Source organism: Protomyctophum bolini (assembly GCF_963924005.1).
Source record: "Protomyctophum bolini genome assembly, chromosome: 7".
NCBI lineage: Eukaryota > Metazoa > Chordata > Actinopteri > Myctophiformes > Myctophidae > Protomyctophum > Protomyctophum bolini.
Genome location: NC_137868.1, coordinates 39,820,093 through 39,843,176, shown reverse-complemented (window position 1 = coordinate 39,843,176; position 23,084 = coordinate 39,820,093). Strand labels below are relative to the sequence as shown.

Sequence of the window (23,084 nt, the reverse complement as noted above, 5' to 3'; positions counted from 1 at the left end):
ATCTTGGTATGATCAAACTAACTGGAAAAGGAGGTCCAAGGCACTCTGTTGCAGTCATGAGGTATAAAAGGCCTTTTTTATTAAATGGCACCAGCTCGGCAAAGAGCATTAAAAAACGACCAACACATTTCTGCTGTCAAGCCTTCGTCAGGGTTAGGCTAATCGGTTATTCAACTACTGTATGAGTAGAAAAAAAAATCTGATTTGAACTCCTGGGGGGGAAGAAAAAGTCAAAATAAGCAAAAGGCGAAAACGCAAACAAACTGTGGCCTCTACAGTCTACACTCTACTACACCAACATAGTTACACACTGAATTGGCTAAGGATCAAATCCCTCTCCGCTGCAGAATTTCCACTTCTTAATCATATTTCTGCTTGCTTTCACTCGCCTGACCACCTCCAAAAAGCAATACAAAACAAAACAACACATTTGTTATGTTATACAGGGTACATTTTCTCAAATCATATATATCACCAGGCCAGTGCACCATGCACATACACATACCCTTGTATGTGTGTAGTTTGTTGCGAATGCAGTGAGCACTAACTATGAGACCTAGCAGAACATGTCTGTCTGTGCGTGTGTGTGTCACGCTGTAACACCACCCGCCCGCGCAGCTGTATCACACACAAAACACACACACACACACACACACACACACACACACACACACACACACACACACACACACAAACGTAACAAAACTTTAAAAAATATATATTCAAAATAAACTTCAAAAATACGTAAAAAGAAACGCACGCACGCACACATACACACACTAAAAAAATTACTTTAAAAAACACCACTACATTTACAAGCTGCGTTCGCTTCACGCGTCTTACAGTACTTGTATCTCTGATGTTTTGCTCAGACGAGCTGAGGGAAGCGGAAGCGGACCAGGACCGGGACTCCACCAACCTGCCTCCCCCGGCCAAGCTGCTCCAGGACTGGGCTCGGACCTCCCTGCCCCACGTGTGTCCTCACTGCGGGAAGACCTTCACGCGCCGGGTCTTCCTGCGAGCGCACGTCTTCAGCCACACCGGAGAGAAGCTCTTCACATGCAAGGTGAGCGCTGCGTGGAGACTGGAAAGTAACGTATATTATCCCACAATTTTGCAACCCATTTTTTCACCCAGTGTCAATTAACAGGTCGTTTCGAGGAAGCAATCTGATTGGTTGAAACGGCTTCTAGCCGTGGGTTAAACCAGCACCATTCACCACCTAATCAAAACAAAGAATTCAGCTGCTCTGTTCTCCCAGAGCGCTAGCAAACTCAGTGGCTAGGCTAGCTAGTTTCTTGGGACATTTGTGGTCGTAGTGACTACATCTGTCATTAAAAACATATATTCTTTTCTGCGATTTTCTTAGTTTTAAGGGTAACTGACTGTTGTAGAATTGCAATATTACACTTGAGGGTTTGGTTTAAATGTAATCCTGGGCGCTACACTTCCTCTGCCAACCTGGGGGGGCAGTGGACTGACCTCATGCTTCCTTCTATGCATGAGGAGTCCAAGCTGCTTCTTTTCACATGACAGGTGGGAGTTTCCCCGGCCGGACGTAGCGCATGGAAGGAACACGTTATTCCAACCAGTTCCTTTCCCCTCCATCAGGCAGCTGGCCAGGGGGGGTAGTTTAGAGACCAGGATTACAGCATGTTTTTTGTGAGGGTAACTACCCCAGAGGACACGAGGAGAACATGCAAACTCCACACAGAAAGTAACATGCAGTACTTAAGTACTGCATGTACTGTAAGTAAATACAATTTTGCAGTTTAAGTCCTTTTTTACTTCTACTCCACTACAAAATATTGTACTTAATGTCCACTACATTTATTTGAAAACATTTAGTTACTAGTTACATTATAGATATTCTTATGACAAAACATACAGTAACCACTTCAGCCCTATTATTCAGCCATATATACATTTTGCCCTTTTGAAATGCGTCGCATAGCGACACATTTTGAACTTGTATAGTTCGGCTATTTTTTTTTAATATACCGGTATATATAGATTAGAAAACTTGAAATGAGATATTCTGCATAACGACTCCTCTTACTTTAGGTACTTTAAGTACATTTTGATGCCAATACTTTTGTACTTTTACTCAAGTACATTTTGAATTCCAGACTTTTACTAGCATTTCTAATTATATTGCAATATTGATACTTTCACTCAAGTAAGACATTTGAGTACTTTCTCCACCACTAAAGGTAAGTAGTGACAACCAGAAGCCCCCCCCCCTGCCCCCTCTGCTCTGTAGCTAATTAGCTTTGATGTGCACATCACCATGCAGGTGTGACACGTGGGGACTTTGATCTTGGCGACGCGTTACAGCGGATGTTTTTAGCGGGGCTTTCGATTTGACACGGCCTCGTTCTCGTTATATTTAATAGATTTGCAGGGTTTATTTGCTAGGCTTACTTGTCGTGTGCTCTGTTTGCTGCTTGGGATATTTGGATCGATGCACCGAGGGCAGATTCAATACGAGGCAAGCATATTAAGATTCCTATGTTCCAAAGCACTAAAAAATAATTTCCCACTAGAATGTATTGATCCCAAGCTGTTAAGTGTTGCTTTGTCAACACAAGGACTTAAACTGCAGTGCTTATACACTCCATTTGAAAGGCATTATTTAGTTTTAATCTTAGGCGGTCAGCCACTTTGTACAATACATTATTAAAATTGTAGTCCTTTTGGAATGAAGCTCTTGAAACATTCCTTTAGTGTGGCTAATTGAGTGTATTGTGTGAATATACTATGACTACTACTATGAGCACCCAAAATATGTGCAGAGTTTGGGTTTTACATGCATTGCATTTGTATTGCTGAAGAGAGTAGTATTACACCGTTTCAGTACAAAATACTGTTCATGCCACACAAAGTTTTAAGTTGTACAACAGTGTACAACTGAAGAGCTGAACCCACAGAGGAAGACAGAAGGAACATAGTTCAGTATTGCGGTTGTTGTTTTTTCTCCATCGTACTGTGCAGGTGTGTAAGAAGTCCTTCACCAACTCCCAGAGCCTCCTGCGACACACCATGAACCACACCAACCACAAGCCGTACCACTGTGACCAGTGTGGGAAGAACTTCACCCAGGCCCCCAACCTGAGGAGACACCAGCTCACACACGCCCCCGGGCACCCGCCACGCAAGCGCGGACGCAAACCGGTACGCTTTAACGAAAAGTATTTATTGACTACTTTCTTTGCCCCGCATTTTCATGTTTTTTAACCCATTAAGAGGAAAATGTGCACAGCACGCCAGTCCTTGTGTGGTGCCAACGGGAAATATACTAATAATCAAAAAATGTATAGCCACGCACTCGTAGCTAATGCCAAAAGTTTATTGGTTTATTAGAGACCAACGTTTTGGACAGACAAATTGCCGTCTTCAGGGTGACCAATTAAGACCTGAGGCTGATACTACAAATGTCTTCTAAATACTAACAGTTTTCTGAAATGCCTACGTTTCTATATCGGTGATATTCAAACCTTTTCATGTCAAGGACGACCCCCAAAATATGATGCAGTTGGCCGCGGACCCTCATCTCGAAATCTTTTGTTACCAGGGAACCCTAGAAGCAAAGCTTTGAGTTACAAATGTTCACATTAAAAATATATATATTCAAAGATTTGCACAAATTTTCACGATTAAAATAAATAAATGGCACATCAGCTATTTTTTTGTAGCCACAGTTTAATATAATGGTTAAAGTGGTTAAAAGCTAAGTGACACAGAAGCGTTCCATGTCTTGGGTTGTTAATCAATGTATTAATTGATTAAATATGTCTCTGTGGTCTTTCTCTCTCAGCGGGTGTACACGTTGGACAGCGATGGATCCACTCATCTCTTCCCCTGCACCCACTGCCCGTCCCGCTTCAACACCGAGGACCAGCTCAATCACCACAAGTGAGGACAGCTTTGCTAACCGTATAGATTCAGAGTGTTATTTCTTCCACTCCCATCCGTTTGTTATTATGGCTACACATCTTTTTCCTTTTTTGACCATTTTAAGCACCCGTATAGCATGGCAGGATGTTGTGGACAACTGGTTTGAGATTCGCTCACAAGACGACCGTCTCAACCAATCACAGCAACCGTGAACGTCTTTTATCGAGGAATCGCGACACTGGCTTATCCCATTCAGGCCTGACGTCGAAAATTTTAAATAAACGTTTTCTAAATCATGACAATGTTCGGAAAGATTTGAGGCACATTTTAACGACTTTTCAAAAATAGCAGACCTTTGAAATAATAATAAAAAAACAAATTTGAGAAACAAAAAATAAAGGGCCCCATAACAACGTGCCCACGACCCACAAATGGGTCCCGACCCACTGTTTGGGAACCGGTTCTTTACGGTATACAGTAGTAACACAAAGAAACACCAGTCAATCAAGGGTTGGGGGAGCAATCTTGTTTACAGGTGTGTAAGTCCATTTAGAGCACACCCAGACCAGCCCCATATACAGGATTTAGATAAACCAACACGCTCTCTCTCTCTATCTCGCCCCGAGTAGCTAGCTGCGTCAACTGAGCCGTGTCAGTCCACTGAGCCATGGCCTTTAAGCTGTATGTTAAACACACACACACACACACACACATCGGTACACGCACACACACACACACACACACACCAACACGGGGCACACGTCGTCATGCATGCCAAGCCATACGCCTCCTCGTTTCTCTGAGATGTCTGGGGTGCCCTTGAGCCCCGCGTAGCCTGCTATAGATGATTGACGGGCAGAGGGCCCAGGTAAATTAGGATGATGGCGCTAAGTGTCCGGGACAGCGGAGAGCATGAGGGAAGTGTCGCTGACACCGGGGTGACAAAGACACAGAGAGAGAGAGAGAGAGAGAGAGAGAGCATCACTGACACTGGGGTGACAAAGAGAGAGAGAGAGAGAGAGAGAGAGAGAGAGCATCACTGACACTGGGGTGACAAAGAGAGAGAGAGAGAGAGAGAGACTATAGGACTGGCTTGTCACTGATCCCCCTGAACCAACAGGAGGGCGTGCTCTGTGAGCCAATGAACTGTTGCCCTTGAGCCGTCGCTCTCAGTCGCTAGTTATGGGCTTGAATGAGGACGTCTCTGTGTGTGTGTGTGTGTGTGTGTGTGTGTGTGTGTGTGTGTGTGTGTGTGTGTGTGTGTGTTCAGGGTGCACGTATCGTATCTACCATCTCCCCTTTACTCATTAGAGGATATTTGGCTGGGTAAAAAGAGGTGACCCCCGCAGATGCAATTTTAATTCTCCCAGGCTGTCTCGGGGTCCGACTTGTGTCGTCCCCCCAACCACTGAAATATTGATCGCTATTGTCTAGTAAAACGGCATGGCAGAGTAGTGAGGGAATAACCCCAGGCCCAGACCCTCTCCTCCACGCACGTCTCCCCCCCCTCCGCGGATAATCTCTGGCATCGCCCTTCGCATAGAGGCCTCTCGCGCGGTTAAGTACTTTACAAATCCATTATACCTGTAGCCGTGTGCCATACATAATACATGGGAGAGGAATGTATTTTTCCAAGCGGAGCATTTTTGTTTCCATGCGCACCGTGTCTACCGATTTACTGCAGACTCTTCCAAATAGGAGCCGATCGGAGCGGGCAGCGAAACACACAACCTCCGATGCCCCCCCCCCCCCCCCCCCCCCCCCCGACCAATCCATGTCTGCTCTCACTGTGGCAGTATGGATGTATCGAGCGGAACGTTATGTGATGGATAAATATAGTCTTTTATGCCCTTTTCTCTCTCTCTGACTCACCCTCCTCCTCCTCCTCCTCCCCGCACTGGTTCTTTTTTTTATTTTTATCTCCGGTTATTATGTACAATACATGTGGCTAATACCCCTTATTTAACCCATTTTGACCTGGGAACGATTCTGCAAATGTCTTCTAAATCCTGACTGTTTGTTTTTTTGTTTTTCTATGTCAGTCGTTCTCAGACACTTTCATGTCACTTTTCACGATTCTTCGAAAATAGCAGACCTACAAGCTCGTAGCTTGTAGATCTGCTATTTTTCAATAGCTAAAGCATAACGTAATGCTAACACCAAAAGAAGGGGTTCTCGCCCAGAATGGGTTAACGTGAAGCAGAGCTAAGCATATGTGAATAATAATAATCCCCCAGACAAACGAGTGGCAGCTTATACAGCAAAACACACAAGTTGTTTTCCTCTTTTTAACGGGGGATTAAACCATTTAGGCATGACGTCGAAATAAATAAGAAAGTCTGAAAGAATATATGTTCAATTTTCAAAGATTTGTGCCGCATTTTCACGATTTAAAAAAACATAGCAGACCTACAACCTCATAGCGCACCACTCGGTGGCGCGCTATGAGCTTGTAGATCCGCCTAAAATTGGTTAAACGTGTCCTTGAAGTAGGGAAGGCGGCGTCTTGCGGTTTCCTCCCTAGTAGATGTTTTTTTTTTTGAGTGGTGCAACCACTCCAAGGAACAGCTGTCCCTATGTCCCAACCTATGTGACTATGTCCCGATGTTTAGAGTACCAGTAGGGGCAAAAGTGTCGCTGTTGTGCCAGAAACACAGAGAGAGAGAGAGAGAGATAGTGAACCTTATGTCCTACTGTGTGCTATTAATACAACAGTGATACATTTACACATTTCTGTTTAGTTTTTTTACCCAGCAACAGAGAAAAAAATAAAAATCACTCCCGTGTGAACTGAGTGGTGCAACTCCCCTCTCCCCCTGCCCCCCTCTCTCTCTCTCTCTCTCTCTATCTCTATCTCTATCTCTATCTCTATCTCTCTCTCTCTCTCTCTCTCTCTCTCTCTCTCTCTCTCTCTCTCTCTGTAATTAGCAGACAACAGTGCAATACTATCTCTCTCTCTGTTTCTGGCACAACAGCGACACTTTTGCCCCTACTGGTACTCTCTCTCTGTAATTAGCAGGCAACAGTGCAACATCATCCTCTTTTTCTGACGTGTGTGTGTGTGTGTGTGTGTGTGTGTGTGTGTGTGTGTGTGTGTGTGTGTGTGTGTGTGTGTGTGTGTGTGTGTGTGTGTGTGTGTGTGTGTGTGTGTGTGTGTGTGTGTGTGTGTGTGTGTGTGTGTGTGTGTGTGTGTGTGTGTGTGTGTGTGTGTGTGTGTGTGTGTGTGTGTGTGTGTGTGTGTGTGCCACAGACTCCTCCACACCACCCATCCGTTCCCGTGCCCAGAGTGCGGCGTGGCCTTCAAGCGCCGGAAGGAGCTGGACCTGCACTCGCTCGGTCACCAAGGTCAGAGTTCAGGGGTCAGACTCGGCACAGCATGTGACATTTTGTCTCCTCCTCGACGGCCCCAAAAAAGCGTGGCGCGTATCAGTCGGGGCCTCCTCCGTCCCATTTGTCCATATGGAAGATCGGCTATTTTCAAATGGCCGAAATAGGGCAAAAGTGGTTAATGTATGTTTTGTAATCCAAATGTACAGAGTAACTAAAGGTGTCAAATACATGTATTGGAGTAAAAGTACAATATAGTAGAAGTAAACTTACTGAACATTTGATATTCAGTATTTTAGCTGTGACGTGAGCGCCCCCTCCTGAGATACTGCCGGGTCCTACTTTTGTGTCACTTTTGTGTCCCCATAGAGTTATACTGTGACGCTCTGTCGGACTAAATCTGAGACGAAAACAACCATGAAAGTCTCATTTTACCGCTTTCCTCGTGATTATTATTATTATTTATTTATTTTCCCCACGTCACGTTCACAGCTTTTGATGTGCGTCTCTGTTTAGTGCAGAGGCGTTCGGGTAAGGATTAACGAAGGTATAAGAACCAGACGACGCGGAAACTAAAGTATACGCATCGCGGAATCCAGAAGCCGGGCTTTCAAAAGCACTCGCTTAGTTCTTAATGGGAAGCCATTATAAATATGATGCTCCCCATCACTTTGGCTTACAGTGAATTGCTATTGATTGATGCAAAGCCTGCAATAAATGGCCTCCTCAGTTGTCCCTGCGGTGGCCTACCTTGTTTATCCCATTGAGACCTGGAACGCATCTGTGTCGCCTCGTACACTATAGCTTTTAACCACTGTAACTTGAGCTGTTGAAAAAATTGCAGCTCTACCAGCTCGTAGTGCCGCGCTAGAGCTGCTATTTTTTTTTTTTATTGTCGTGGGCGCAAATATTTGAATAATATATATCTTTCACAGCGAACATTTGTTACTCAAACCTTTTCTACTTCTGGGGGTTCCCTCCCTGGTGTACAAAACCTTTTCAGATGGGGGGGGTCGGTGGCCGAATACAGATCATTTTTGAGTCGTCCTTGCCCTGAAATAGTTTGAGAACCCTGACTGACATTATGAAAACATATAGGGTTCTTCATCAGAAAACTGTCATGATTCAGAAGATGTTTGTAGAATCCGGTCTGCGGTCTCAATGGCTTATTATGTATACGTCTATGGGTTGTACGTGCCCCCCCCCGCGCGCATCGAACACATTAGGTCAATGAGGTACCATTGATCCTCTGTCCCATGTGGAATGAACGGACGGACGGACGGACGGACGTACGGACGGACGGACGGAGGAGGAGGAGATAAACAAATTGGGTCAAACACGTTGATGCTTGCTTTTAATCAGGTGGGGCCTCATTAACCTCGAATGGGGAAGGGGAGGGGGGTGGACGGGACAGCATCTCGCGTCAGGGGGTCGGACGAGGTTTGAGGAGGAGGAGGAGGAGGAGGGGTGGGTGGGAGGGGGGGCTATGGTTTTGTAGCCCTCCTCCTCCTCCTCCTCTGTGGGAAGATGATTGGAGGAGATTGATCCATGAATCAATCCAGGGCCATAGGCTGAGATCATCCTTATTAGAGGTCTAAATGGAAGCTCCCACCAGGGAGCTGACTGGTTGGAAAGATGCCTACATACGACAGGCTATACTCCGGTGGAATGGAATGGTTCTCTAAAGGGATCTAACATGTTATAGGCTTACGTCGACAACAATTGTTGTCGCTATCTACCCTGCACTGTTTTGTTTTTTTTAGCTGGTTTGCTGGAATTCTCTTTTTATTTTATTTTTTTAACGATAAAACAGTTGACTGATATGGCTAAAACTATATGGAATTGTATTCAAACGACTATGAACGAACACACACACACACACACACACACAGACACAGGCTGCAGACATATTTAGAAGTGTGAGCTGCATGTGGATGTAAATACTTGAATCACTTCAGACCTAACTCTATGGTTCAGCTCAGCACAGGGACGGGTCAAAATGTGCAGCTAAAAAAATTATTACATTGTAAAAAATTATCCGATCTACTAGTACATACAAACTCCACTGGTGCTACTGGTGTTGTGGGAGGCTGCAGCTCAGGAGAATACATCAACGTATGTTTTGCAGCTCCAGATTTATTTATTTATTTATTGGCCAAAAAAGGTCTCTTTTGATAGTAAAGTTGCACCATCAACCTATAGTGTTACTGTTAAAAGCTTTGGCCAGTTTGAAATGCCCAGATGATTGGGTATGGATTATTTTCCACAACACTTTGTGTGTGTGTGTGTGTGTGTGTGTGTGTGTGTGTGTGTGTGTGTGTGTGTGTGTGTGTGTGTGTGTGTGTGTGTGTGTGTGTGTGTGTGTGTGTGTGTGTGTGTGTGTGTGTGTGTGTGTGTGTGTGTGTGTGTGTGTGTGTGTGTGTGTGTGTGTGTGTGTGTGTGTGTGTGTGTGTGTGTGTGTGTGTGTGTGTGTGTGTGTGTGTGTGCTCGTTCATAGTCGTTTGAATACAATTCCATATAGTTTTAGCCATATCAGTCAACTAAATTAATTTAAGTAATTCTACAGTTTATTTAGGCAACAAAAATGTTTTGTCGGTGCCTTGTCGACGCGTTGTGAGCTTGTACATCTGCTATTTTTCCACAGCTAAAGTTTAAACTAATCGTTAAAAGTGGTATAAGGTGACACAGATGCGTTACAGGTCTTAATGGGTTTTTTCTCGAACCCCCAAATGGCCGTGTTTTGTTGTGACAAGGAGCCATGCAGCGACGTGTGTTTTCACTGTAATAACCCCATAGAGCTGTGTTGTGACCCCCATAGACAAGGAGCCTTTAACACTGTAATAACCCCCATAGTGCTGTGTTGTGGCCCCCATAGACAAGGAGCCTTTAACACTGTAATAACCCCCATAGTGCTGTGTTGTGACCCCCATAGACAAGGAGCCGGCGACGTGCGAACACTGCAGCTCCCAGTTCATCAACCAGTCGGTGTTGGACATCCACCTGCAGCGCTGCCCCACCAACGAGCAGGACAGGAACCTGGGCAGAGGGCGGGGCCAGGGCAGAGGACGCTGCACCGGACAGGTGAGAGTCATTAGTCATTAGTACTCTAAAGGGATGTTCCTTTTGATTGTCATCTTTCAACCTGAGCATCCCCTATTTTGCGCATGTCATTATAGAGGGTATGCGCATGCATAAAGTGAATGGCTGATCGAGTGACGACGTGAATTTAATGTTGTTTAAAGTCATTTAATGCAATCCAAATATGACTTTTCTGTTTGGATGTACGGGCTGTCACGGCCAGAAAGTAGGTTTTTGCCACTCTGTAGGCATTCCTGCATAACTTCCGGGTATGATGACGATGATGTCAAGCGCATATCCTCTATTGTTATATATATTTTTTTATCCTACGATTTTTGTAAACCTTAATCCTGGGCGCTGCACTCCCTCTGCCAATCTGGGGAGAGCAACGGACTGACCTTATGTTTCCGTCAATGCCTGAAGGGGGGGGTTTCCCCTGTAGGACGTAGCGCGTGGAAGGAACACGTTATTCCAACCAGTTCCTTTCCCCTCCGTCAGGCGCCCCGGCTGGTGCATGTCATTATAGGCGAAGAATAAATGGCATAAATGGCCGTTGCAATGAGCTTGTATGTCGATCGATGGGCTTAATGGGATAGTTCAACCCCCAAAATGACTTTTTGGGAGGTCTATCGATTACTCTCCGCATTTAATGGATGTTTTTGTTTTTGTCGTACTCCTAAGGCAATTATTTGATAACCAGCTATAACTCCCTATGGCAACACAAACGAGACTCTTTGTGTCTCCATAGGGAACCACTGCTGGATCAAAAACGCAATCTGGGAAGATAATCAGAGATAATTGGATTTTGTTTTTTTAAACAATTGGCTCTGCTAGAGGGTAGTAGAGGCAGAAGGAAAGCTGACTCTTCATGTCCGGTCAGTTTCTGTTTACTCCATCGCCTAGCAACCGAAGGTCATTCAGACGGTGGCTGTAACTTAATCAATAAAAAAAGCAAGAAGACACTTTTGGCGCTCGACTCAACTCAGCACGTTACGAACACTGGTCGGCCAAAGGCCTGTACAGGGTTAGAAAGAGGAAAACAAGACAGGCAAAAAACTAGATCAGAAAAACAGATCATAGTATGATCATATCTGCATGATGCATGACACATTTATGAAAATAAAAAAGGGGCTAAAAACGTTTAAACAAATTATACAATCGAGCCATGTCGAAGGCCACGGTGAAGAAATGGGTCTCCAATACGGACTTAAGGGCCTCTAATGAGGGAGCAGAGCGGATATGGAGGGGTAGAGGTCGTTGTAAAGACGTTCATGGCAGTAAATTATATAACCCCTTCCCCCCCAGGTGGAGTGTGACCTGTGCGGCCACCGCTGCATGACCCAGGAGGGCCTGGACCTCCACCGTCTCTCCCACACGGGCCAGACGCCCCTCAAGTGCCCCGTGACGCCGTGCCGGCGCCGCTTCGCCTCCGCCGAGGCCCTGGAGGAGCACATGCTGGCGCACCTGCAGGGCAACGTGGCGCGCTCCAAGGGCCGCCCGCGCTTCAGCTGCGACATCTGCCTGAAGGAGTTCGCCTACACCTCCACCTTCAACGTGCACATGAGGACGCACACGGACGAGAGGCCCTTCGAGGTGAGCCGGGAGGGGGAAAGGGACGGGGGGAGTGTTCTTTACACACAATTCAATTTCAATTCAAAGGAGCTTTATTGGCATGAGAAAACATACGTTTACGTTGCCAAAGCAGAAAGAACAATACAAGAATACAGCAATACAATCAATCTTTTGGCTACATGCTATGCTATCTAGCACATCCATGATGACGTCTGTGTCACCTTGAAATGGGCTCTGAAGCTGCAAATCGCTGGGCGTAGGACTGATTTAATGGTTCCAGATGACGCTGCAGCCACTGGGCTCAGCCAATCTTTGGTCAACTCAGCTGTCATTGCATCTCTGTATGTAATATTATACATTTATTTTACCGACCGGGTGGGTGGCCGTGGACCACAATTGACTCTGGGCCCCACAGCACAATAGCACATGTTCAGAAGCAACTTCCAAAATATGTCGGATATTTCATAAAAGCACATTTTCAGCCGTGCGGTTTTACACAGTTTGCTTGAATCTTTACAAAAACAGAAGGCTACCTTGAGTTTTGTCTCGAGTGCACTTAGGCTTTTTTTCTTTGCGTGCAGAGATGCTAACAAACTTTTTTTTTTGCCAATAAAGCTTTTCCTAAACGCCGCTCCCTGGCAACCTTCAGCACCTGTGTCCTCCACAACGCCCCCGGACTGAAGGCTAGGGATTATATTCGTCCGTCTGTACATTTTGTTCAGACACTTTCTTTAGCTTTTGATTACTTGACTGTCGGCAGTCGAGCGATAAATCGTGAATGATCGTTAATAAATACGGCATTGGGTTGTCCACTCCTGACGAGCATGGATCGATATTTCCGGGTCATTGCTGGAAAAAAAAGGTGAGACCCTATGTTAATAAATGACTGGTTGGGTTTGAGTGGTGGAAATGCGTGCGTGTGTGTGTGTGTGAGACTGTGTGCGTAAAAACAGTGGTGGAAAAAGTAGTCGAATACTGCAATTCTGATACTAATAATACACAAGTAAAAGTCCGGAATTCAAAATGAAATTGAGTAAAAGTACAAAGGTATTGGCATCAAAATGTACCTAAAATACCAAAAGTGAAAGTACTCGTTATGCAGAATGTCTCATTTCAAGTTTTCATATGTATTAAAAACCTTTTGAAAATTGCCGATCTACAAGCTAGCTTATTTTCAAATGGCTGAAATGTATATGTCTTGGAGTAGTTACTGTAGGTTTTGTATTAATAATTAAAACCTGCCAAAGTGACTAGTAACTAAAGTTTTCAAATAAATAAAGTAAATGTACTGGGTTACTTTTCCACCAATGCGTATACAAAGCGAAATGCATGGAGCTGTGCATGCGTTGGAGCTATACTGCTAAACGCATGTTTACTCGGCAGAGTGAATATCTGCTGCTCCTATAAATCACCCGCGCCCGCCCTCCCAACCACTCACACACAGCCACGACCCTTTTCCAGTTCCCCCCCCCCCCCCCCCAACACAACCTGGTCCTAACGCACCAGTTTATCAAATTGAAATCCACTACTGCTTTTTACAATCAACTCCCACCACAGACAGACCAGACACACCCACCCACTATAAGCCACTTCTTTGGTTCTTGGCCTGTGTGTGTGTGTGTGTGTGTGTGTGTGTGTGTGTGTGTGCGCCCTCCCCCCCCCCCCCCCCCCCCCCACCCCACACACACACCCTCCTCTCTGTGTACCTGTGATTAATGACGGGCTGAGTTAGGGCCTGTCAGCTTTCCTCTGTGGGTGTTACTATTCTGGGACTCTCTCTCTCTCATGTCCATCTTTGCCCCTCTCCTCTCTCTCTCTCTCTCTCTATCTCTCTCTGCCGCACTGGTGACTGGGCACAGGACATCAACCAGAGCGACCCCTCCCCCCCCCCCCTCCCCCGGCGTCACGGGGGACCTGTCGTAAATTGATTTAATGTATATGGATTTAGCTTAAGGCTTGTCCATCAGGCCGTGCCACAGAGTGAGTTTCAAGGGGCTTTGGTTGGAACTCTAGGCGCGCAGGTATAGCTGCTGCTGCTGCTAGGAATGTTAATTCAAGTCAAAGGCACTGTGGCAGCCGGACCAGACGCCCCCACTGAGGATGTCTGTGTTTACTGAGTACACCAATGAATGACAGAGGAGTTTGGAGATGGGATATTAGCCCATTGAGATCTGAATGAATGAATGACAGAGGAGTTTTGAGATGGGATGTTAGCCCATTGAGATCTATGAATGAATGAATGACGGAGGAGTTTTGAGATGGGATATTAGCCCATTGAGATCTGAATGAATGAATGACGGAGGAGTTTTGAGATGGGATATTAGCCCATTGAGATCTGAATATATCAGGGTTTCTGATACATCAGTGGTTCTCATGGTCATTAAAGACATTCGAAATAATACATATTCAAAGATTTACACCCAGTTTCAAGATTTTTCAAAAATAAAATTGCAGATCTACAAGCCCATAGCGCTCAAGCTTGTAGATCTGCTATTTTTCAATAGCGAAAGTTTAAAAAAAATAAATAGGCGAGACGAACGCGTTCCAGGTCTCAAGGGATTAGAAACGGATAGTAGCAACACAGACGCTGACACAGTCCGTTCCACCGTGCCAAGTGAGACGGAATGTGTGACTAAATGCATATTATCATCACCATGCTGCACTGTTTGGTGTCGCAGCCTAGTGAGCGCCTCCACTCTGGCACAAAACTTAAACACATTGGTTTTGATTGCAAAATAAAAATGTCCAGACTGCTGGAGTAATAAAAGAAAAAGTAATACGAAAGAAATGTAAGGTTACCAGTCACAGCCTAAATAGAACTGCATTTGTGCAGCTGGTGGCAATTACAGTCAACAAGTTCCCAAACTTGTTCATGTCAAGGACCCCCAAATTGACACTAATTAATTATCCCACGGACCCCCATTTGAAGAGATATGCCATGCAGGGACGCCCATAAGAGAAGATTCTTCCGGCTCTAGCAGTGATTCCCAACCCGTTTCATTTCATTTCAGTTTGAATTAGGCCACGGACCCCCATTTAATGGCATTTCTGTCTCTGAGACACCAATTTGTATTGTAAAATCAATTTTACTTGTTACAGAACCATAAGTGTCCATTTGGTTCCAAACTAACAAGTAGCTGGGGACCCCATGGAACTCCCTCAAGGACCCCCTGGGTCGACCCCGGACCCCAGTTTGGGAACCACTGAACTAAAAGACAGTGAAGTCATTTTATTGCCTTTTTTATTGAATTAATTAATCAAAACTGTTCAATTTATTACGGCGAACTGAGCTAAGGGTCTCAACCATATTGGACACTGTGTGCACACACTGTATAATGAATCATTCCGAGAATGTCGTCCGTATTTGACTAAATATACGTTTTCTGCCAGAACTTTGATGTTGTGCACCTGCACCATGTCACCACTCCTTTAAAAGGAACCTACATTCAGTCACACTCCACACTGATGAAGGCTGGATAGCCCAAACGTTTGTCCATTTATTTCAAACATGAAATAAACTATATTTGAACTGCAGTCTTGGTGTGTGCGACCCACTACCCTTTATTGTGATATGTTTTGAACGGGTGGTGCACCTATAGTCAGAGCGCGGTGGTCATATGAAGATTGATTTACTGCCAGAACTTTCAAATTAATATGAAACTATAGTCCCCAAAACGACTCCAAGCCTCAGGAATTAATTGGGTGAGTGTACACGCAGTGCTACAAGTTTAAATGCAGACGAGGTCAGTCTGCTAATCGTGCGTGGATAGAAACGATCCATGGCTGTGTATTTGGAACACATGAAATGTATATTAGATCACAGACATTCTAGGGCTATTCACTTGTAAACTGAGAATAAACTACAACAACAGTTTACTCAAAAAGTTAATGTCAAGCCCTAATCATCATGTATTTTATTGTCAGAATGAGTTCTTGCAGTACAATATGATGATACATTTTCTGAGTATAATCATATTAACAGTGTGCTCTGAAAGGCAGTTGAATGTTAATGTTTGCTGAAATGTCTTGTACTGTTCACCCCTTACAAAGTATGAAATGCAAAACAAAAAGATATATATTATTTAGTACACATTCCTGAACTCAGTAGCCTAAGTGGCTTTGTGTATTGCGTCGTCGCTGTTCAACTTCTCAATCTCAACACGTCCAAAATAAACGCACGCCTCTCGTTCACTTTGAGAACCAATAACGTAGCTGCTCATCTCTCTTACCCAATCTTATTTTTTTTTGTGCTTTCAGTCTCTCTCTCCCATCCTTTATTTGCCCATAATAACTTGTTTCCCTGCTCCTCCGTCGCCCCTGGCCCAAACGTGCTGCCTCTGCAGAAAAAAACATAAAGGGAGGTCTCACAAAATATTATTTCCCCAACTAACCGCTTTCACAGAGTACAGAAAGCAGCAGAGGAAAAGGTTTTGACGGGAACATAATTCCCCATTTTCATATCAGCCCTTCCCTCTCTTTTTCCCCTGAGCCTTTTCTCCTCTATCCTTGTTATGGTCATTTTCTGCACATTGTTCATGTAATTGTGCTTAATAGTGTTTAACCCGTTAAGGGTGGGAACCCCTTTTTGGTGTTTTAAGCATTATGTTATACTTTAGCTATTTTTTATTGTGAAAATGTGGCGCAAATCTTTGAATGTATATTTTTTGAGAGTGAACGTTTTTAACTCAAATCTTTGCTTCTGGGGGGGTATACTGGTACATATAATGTTTAGGGTCCTTGACATGAATTAGTTTGAGAACCACTGATATAGAAACACGGTTTCTTCTGTCTGCTTTAGAAGCCTTCTTTTTTCTTTTTGTCTCCGGTCTAAATGGGTTAAAATGCCCTCAACGTTTTGTGTACCGGCATATTGTTCGGACATGCATTGTGTTTTACGCCTTGCCTTTCATACCAAACAATAAAGTCACAATGTAGTTAATGGACCAGAGATCACCAGACCGGTGGTTGTGCATGTTCTAGCCCATTGACTACAAATCAATTCTTTACACAGTGCTGCTGAACCATTTTCCAATGGTTCTTTTTCCTATCTTCCGCAGGAAGCCATTGGGTTCTGTTAATTCCAGTACAGTATGAAAAGAAGAGACTTGAAACTTGCTTTAGATGGGTTTTAAGGACTAGAACGGTGCCCGTTGGGCACTGGCGTACTTTGAACACCCAGTTATTATGTATAGTGTCCCTTTTTATGAGACTTGGCACATTTATAGATAAGATAGAAGATGGTAAAGCTCAGGTTAAATGGGAGGTCTACAATCTCACAATGCGTTGCAGTACTGGGACCCGTTGTGAGCTTGTAGATCAGTGGTTTTCAACCTTTTTTTTCAGTTCGAGGTCCATTCGACATCTGAGCCACGGACCACCATTTGATGAGATTTAAAGCCTCTCAGACCCAAAGCTTTGAATACGTTGTTGTCGTTGGATAAGATTGTGTCCACAGTTCCATGCTGTACAGATGTCATTGTGTGTAGACGTCTTGTACATTAAGCAATGCAGATGTTTAAATGTTACAAAAATGTACCTCTTGAGAGCGTAGAATCGCCCCACACACCTCAATGTTTTTCCCCTTCTTATTGTTAAGTTTTCCCAGGTGATAAACCCATCTTGAAATTCTCTGGCAGGGTTCAAGGTTGTGCTTTATTGTTCCATCTTGTGAACAGGTACATGAGAGTCAAACAAATTTTAGTTTGGCTTCCTTCAGACAATGCAGCAGCAAATATATTTATATAACGTCAAACAGCAAACACACAGCAAACAAAGGGATAGAATATAGAGTGCAAAAAAGAGCAGTCAAAGAGTAGGAACAAAATAGTATCATACATGTACAATTGTACATGTGCATATTTTCCTTGTTTTTGTAAACAACTTCACAGTAGGTTATGTTCCATAAATATACAACAAAAAATAGTTTAGAGGTGCAATTGGAGCTTAAGTAGCGCGGGGAGAGGGCAAAGGCATCACCATCAATAAGTAACGGGAGGTTTGAAAACAATCCTTTCTCCAGGGAATATTTTCTGGCAGAGATGTACATTCATGCAATCTGGGCTTCCAGCTGCATTATACAAAGTAATGATGAAGTAACTTGGAACTAGAAATAAAGGTGACCTATAGGACTGATTTATACTTAGTTGTTTTCCAGTGTCAGGTGCCAAGAAAAGTGATTCTCAACCAGTGGTCCTTAGGGGGCTTCCAGGTGGTCCTCAGCTAACGGTGGAAAGTTGGTAACCAAATGGACCCTTTGTAGATCTCTTAACTCTTGAGAGAAATGCACCCCGTACGGCTCAATTTGGACGCGCCACTGTTCTTGGCACCTGACACTGGCAAGCAACTAAAGTATAAATCAGTCCTATAGGTCACCTTTATTCCCATGTCCAAGTTACTTCATCATTACTTTGTTTAATGCAGCTGGAAGCCCTTGATTGAATGTACATCTCTGCCAGAAAATGTTCCCTGGAGAGAAAGGATTGTTTTCAAACCTCCCATTACTTATTGATGGGGATGTAAAAGCCAGAGAAGCGGAGACATTTCAAGGTGGGTTTAATCACCTGGAAAAAGTTGACTTAAAAAGTAATAATAACAAAAGAAAATCGTGTGAAGTGAGGGGCGCTCTTATCATTGTACATCATCATGACTTAAAATAGATACTATGCCTGTTTGCTCAGACACTATGACGTAAAATTCTTTGTCTTTAACCCTGTAAGACCCAGCGTTGCTTGACGTCACAGCCCAGAAGGCAAATGGCCTCGGGAATAAAGACGTACATGACGATGTCACAGCCCAGCATTAAAACGTCCGGGGAATAAAGATGTACGCTAAACAACAGTGAACTCGCTACTCGAGCTCACAATAAATAAAATGGGTTTGCTCTAATGTAAGGTATACATTATTTAGTGGGCTATAGAAGTCAGTGGGGCTATTATGGTTATTGGCCCTTTAACCGCTAAACCTGCCATGTTTATTTCCGCTATTCATCGTGTGACAAAGTCTATTGGGCTTAAGGGCTTAACAGAATGCCACAAATTGCTTTCTTTTCTTATTCCCCATTATGACACTTTGTCTCACACACTTTGGAACGTTTTTTCGCCCCTCTCTCTCTCCCTCTTTCCCCATGCAGTGCTCCGTGTTCAGCAAGCGCTTAACGTTTTCGCCCCTCTCTCTCTCTCTCTCTCTCTCTCACAGTGTGCTGTGCTGATTGCAGGGTGGATACAGGTGCTCACTAATTGAGAATACAGCAGTGATAGGCTAATGTCAATTTGCCCTCTGCCAGCCAACAGTTCTTAATTGAGGAGGTCAGCATGACCTCTGCTCAGTACTTGAGTATATTTGAGCTGGCCTTTTTCACACTCTCTCTCTCTCCTCTCCCCCCAGTGCTCCGTGTTCAGCCAGCGCTTAATGTTTTCTCTCTCTCTCTCTCTCTCTCTCTCTCTCTCTCTCTCTCTCTCTCTCCCCTCTCCCCTCTCTCTCTCATATCCAGTGCTCCGTGTGCTCCAAGCGCTTCCGCCAGCTGCCCCACCTGCAGGACCACGAGCGCATCCACAGCGGCGTGCGGCCCTTCTCCTGCTGGGTCTGCGGCAAGAGCTTCAGCGTGGCGGCGCGGCTCACGGAGCACGCGCGCACGCACAGCGGCGAGAAGCCCTACCCGTGCGTGCACTGCGCCGCCGCCTTCCGCTCGCGCTCCAACCTGGACAAGCACCTGCGGCTGCACGGCGACGTGCCGCTGCTGGCCCGCGACCAGGCCCGGGAGGCGGCCCAGGCGGCCCAGGTGCAGAGGGTGCTGGAGGGGGCCAAGGTGAGAGAGACTTACTACTACTGGCCCCGTTCTGACCTGAGATCAGATTCTAAGAGAAATGTCTGTTTGAAAATGACAAGTTTTCTGGAAAAAAGCTATGTTTCTGTGTCAGTCGTTCTTCTTCGATTTTTCCAAAAATAACAGACCTACAAGCCCCTATAGCGCGCCACTCAGTGGCGCGCTATAGGGGCTTTTAGATCTGCTATTTTTGGAAAAAACGCCAAAAGGGGTTCCCGGCCTAAAATGGGCTAGAGAAGTCAGTGGCTCCCAGACTTTTTCATGTCAAGGACCCCCTAAGTTGACACCAATTAGCCCCGCCGACCCCCCATTTGAAATGATATGCCAGGGACCCCCCCATAAGAGAAGATTGTCACGGCTCTAGTAGAGATTCTCAAGGTGTTTGGAACACATTCAAGGACACTTTAACCCATTTTCACCTGAGATCAGATTCTAAAAGTCCTGGCAGTTTTCTGAAAAAGCTATGTTTCTATGTCAGTCGCTCTTCGATTTTTCTAAAATAGCAGACCTACGAGCTCGTAGCGCGCCACCGAGTGGCGCGCTATGAGCTTGTAGATCTGCTATTTTTCAATAGCTAAAGCATAACATAATGCTAACACCAAAAGGGGTTCCCGCCCCAAAATAGGTTAAGGCACCATTTACACTGAGAGAAAAATCTAGCCTGAATCAGATCTGTGCCACATCGAGATTGAAATCCGATTTGTTTAAATGAGTCTTAACATGTCACATGACTCATTTAAACAAATCAGATTCCAATCTGGATGTTGGCTCAGATCCGATTCAGGCTGGATTTGGCTGCCGGTGTAAACTCGGGGCCATGATGAGACCCACTGCTATAGCAGAAGTGTTTCCATGATGAGACCCACTGCTATAGCAGAAGTGTTTCCTAGTGAGCCAGCGTGCACGACAGCAGCACCCTGACTCTGTTTGACCAGAATGGAACAGAGCCTTCATTAGTATCATCCTTAACACCTGTGAAGGGAGCAGGGAAGTGGCCCGTGTTCTTTCCAAAATGGCGTGTATGCATATGGCCCATTACTATGTGTAAATTGTCTTATGGAAAATGGCTTCTCTCCTTTCTTTGTTTTCTTGGAAAATTAACACGATGGGGAACTAATTTCGCCCACTTCTTCGTAATTTTTTCGTCATCTTCAATACAAGAAATTAATGTTCCGAATCTAGTAGGCTGGCATCTAACCAAACACACCAACATAGCCGATGCAAAAAGTATGCTTATCAACAACAGATAAATATCGGCTACTGCCATCGGTTAATGTCAGTTTTATTAGCCGATAGATGACCGATAATGGTGATATCGGCCGATACCGATATGTGAACCGATACATCGGTGCATCGCTATATTTTTGAGTGGTGCAACCACTCCTACAACCAGCAATGTCCGTATGTGGCCATAAGCACGAGTATATGACTTATTAGTACCAGTAGGGGGCGCCAGAAACAGAGAGAGGGATAGTGCTGTGCCTGCTGCATGCTAATGAGAGAGAGAGAAAGAATTGCACCACTCGGTTCACACGGGTGATTTTTATTCACTTGTATAACCGTGACGTGACACTAACGTGTGATCGGCGAACAGGTGCTGACGTCCCTGGCCGCCACGTCGGTGGGCGGCGAGATGGAGGTGGGCGGCGCCACCATGCAGACCATCTACGTCCTCCAGACGACGGGCGGCGAGGGCGGCACGGAGACGGTGATGATCCCGTCGGACCAGCTGGGCATGCTGGAGGGCACCAACCAGGTGGTCATCCTGCCCTCGCACATGCTCTCGGGCGAGGCGGGCCAGACCATCACCATGCACGCGCCCTGCATCACCGTGGGCGGCCAGGAGATCACCATGGTGCAGCAGGGGGCCGAGGGGGACGTGGAGCACGGCGCCATCGAGTTCATCATGGAGGAGACCATCGTGTAGAGAGACCGCTCTGACCTGAGATCAGATTCACATACGAGGTTTTCCCACTGGGACACACACTGGTCTGATTATAACCCATTCTGACCTGAGATCAGATTCACATACGAAGGTTTCCCGCTGGACACACGCTGGTCTGATTTTTAACCCATTCTGACCTGAGATCAGATTCTAAAAAAAAAATGTCAGTCGTTCTTCGATTTTTCAAAAAATGACAGACCTACAAGCTCGTAGCGCGCCACTCGGTGGCGCGCTACGAGCTTGTAGAGCTTGTAGAGCTTGTAGAGCTTGTAGAGCTTGTAACACCAAAATGCGGTTCTCGTTCAGAATGGGTTAATGACAATCATGATGCGTTTGAAAACGTGCCCAAGATACTGTACATTGTAAAAATCAATACACATGTACAGTTTGTCTATGGTAAGCATGAGAGAAAGGTTGGGGTGATACAACAGGACTTTTCTTGGAATTGATTTATTTTTATTTTATGTAGAGTGTAGAGACATGAGAGACATGTGTGAGAGCGTCGGGAGTTGGATTGGAACCCAGGACCCTGCTGGTAAACCTACTACTGACTGGCTGAGGCACTGACAGGCTGCCCAGCAATGACTGTGTGTACAGTGTGTATATATACAGTACACACTACAGTGTAGACTGACATTTGAAGCCTTTTGAGACGTTTCTTCATGTGTATATAGTTATACTATATAGTTGGATTTCTGAGCCAGATATTCTATCCTGTGTTGGAACATATCGTTGAGGAGACGTCTCTCTCTAGAGAGCAGTGAGGAGGGGATTTGAGTGGATGAAATGTCTCACCTTAACCTTAACGCGGCTCGACCGAAATAATAAACGGAAGAATATAAAAAAAATCCGAAACGCAGAATGTGTCTTAATCATGTGTGGCGTTATCTTTTTTCAAAGCTGATTGAAAAGCCGGCTGTAAAGTCATCGCAGATGGACATTTATTTACGACCCCGGGGTCTTTATTTGGGACGGACCGGCGTTAACCGACTCTATAAATTCTGTTTCTTATCTCTATAATAAAACGCTTTGGCTTTGGGATTGGTGAGCGTCCTTCGTTTAATACGGAAGTTGACACCAGCGTGGCAGCTCCCCTTCCCGTTCAGGAGTTTATTATGGCCACCTGCTGTAAATTGCCGGTTTTATATCTCATTTTGTCGTTCAAGTGCATTTTCACCAGAGACTCTCTGAACCGGTATCGAATTATAGTCGGCTTAGTTTGTACATTTCACATCATTGTACGTTTATTTCCTTTTTTTGTTTTTACTGCCAAAATACAAATGACACACAACAACATGCACTCCTGCCCTCGTATCCCCACCCACCACCCCGACAGCCTCACCTCGGTGGAAACCTCATAATTATGTCCAAAACTGTTACTTTTCAGGGTTCAAATTCCAAAAACGGTTAAAAGCATCAGATCTAGTGCACTTCCTACTTGTT

General features: G+C 45.0%; 1 protein-coding gene across 1 annotated transcript in view; it reads left to right on the top strand.

Annotated features, from left to right (window-relative positions):
* znf574 (zinc finger protein 574) overlaps nt 1-21,798 on the top strand; it is a 39,582-nt gene extending 17,784 nt beyond the window's left edge. The window contains exons 4-11 of the mRNA XM_080767660.1: nt 873-1,066; nt 2,995-3,174; nt 3,818-3,915; nt 7,148-7,242; nt 10,157-10,305; nt 11,608-11,895; nt 19,364-19,678; nt 21,291-21,798. Of these exons, the coding sequence (XP_080623786.1) occupies nt 873-1,066; nt 2,995-3,174; nt 3,818-3,915; nt 7,148-7,242; nt 10,157-10,305; nt 11,608-11,895; nt 19,364-19,678; nt 21,291-21,623 (1,652 nt within the window). The 3' untranslated portion in view covers nt 21,624-21,798. The remainder of the gene's footprint in view (nt 1-872; nt 1,067-2,994; nt 3,175-3,817; nt 3,916-7,147; nt 7,243-10,156; nt 10,306-11,607; nt 11,896-19,363; nt 19,679-21,290) is intronic.
* Nucleotides 21,799-23,084: the final 1,286 nt, after the last annotated feature.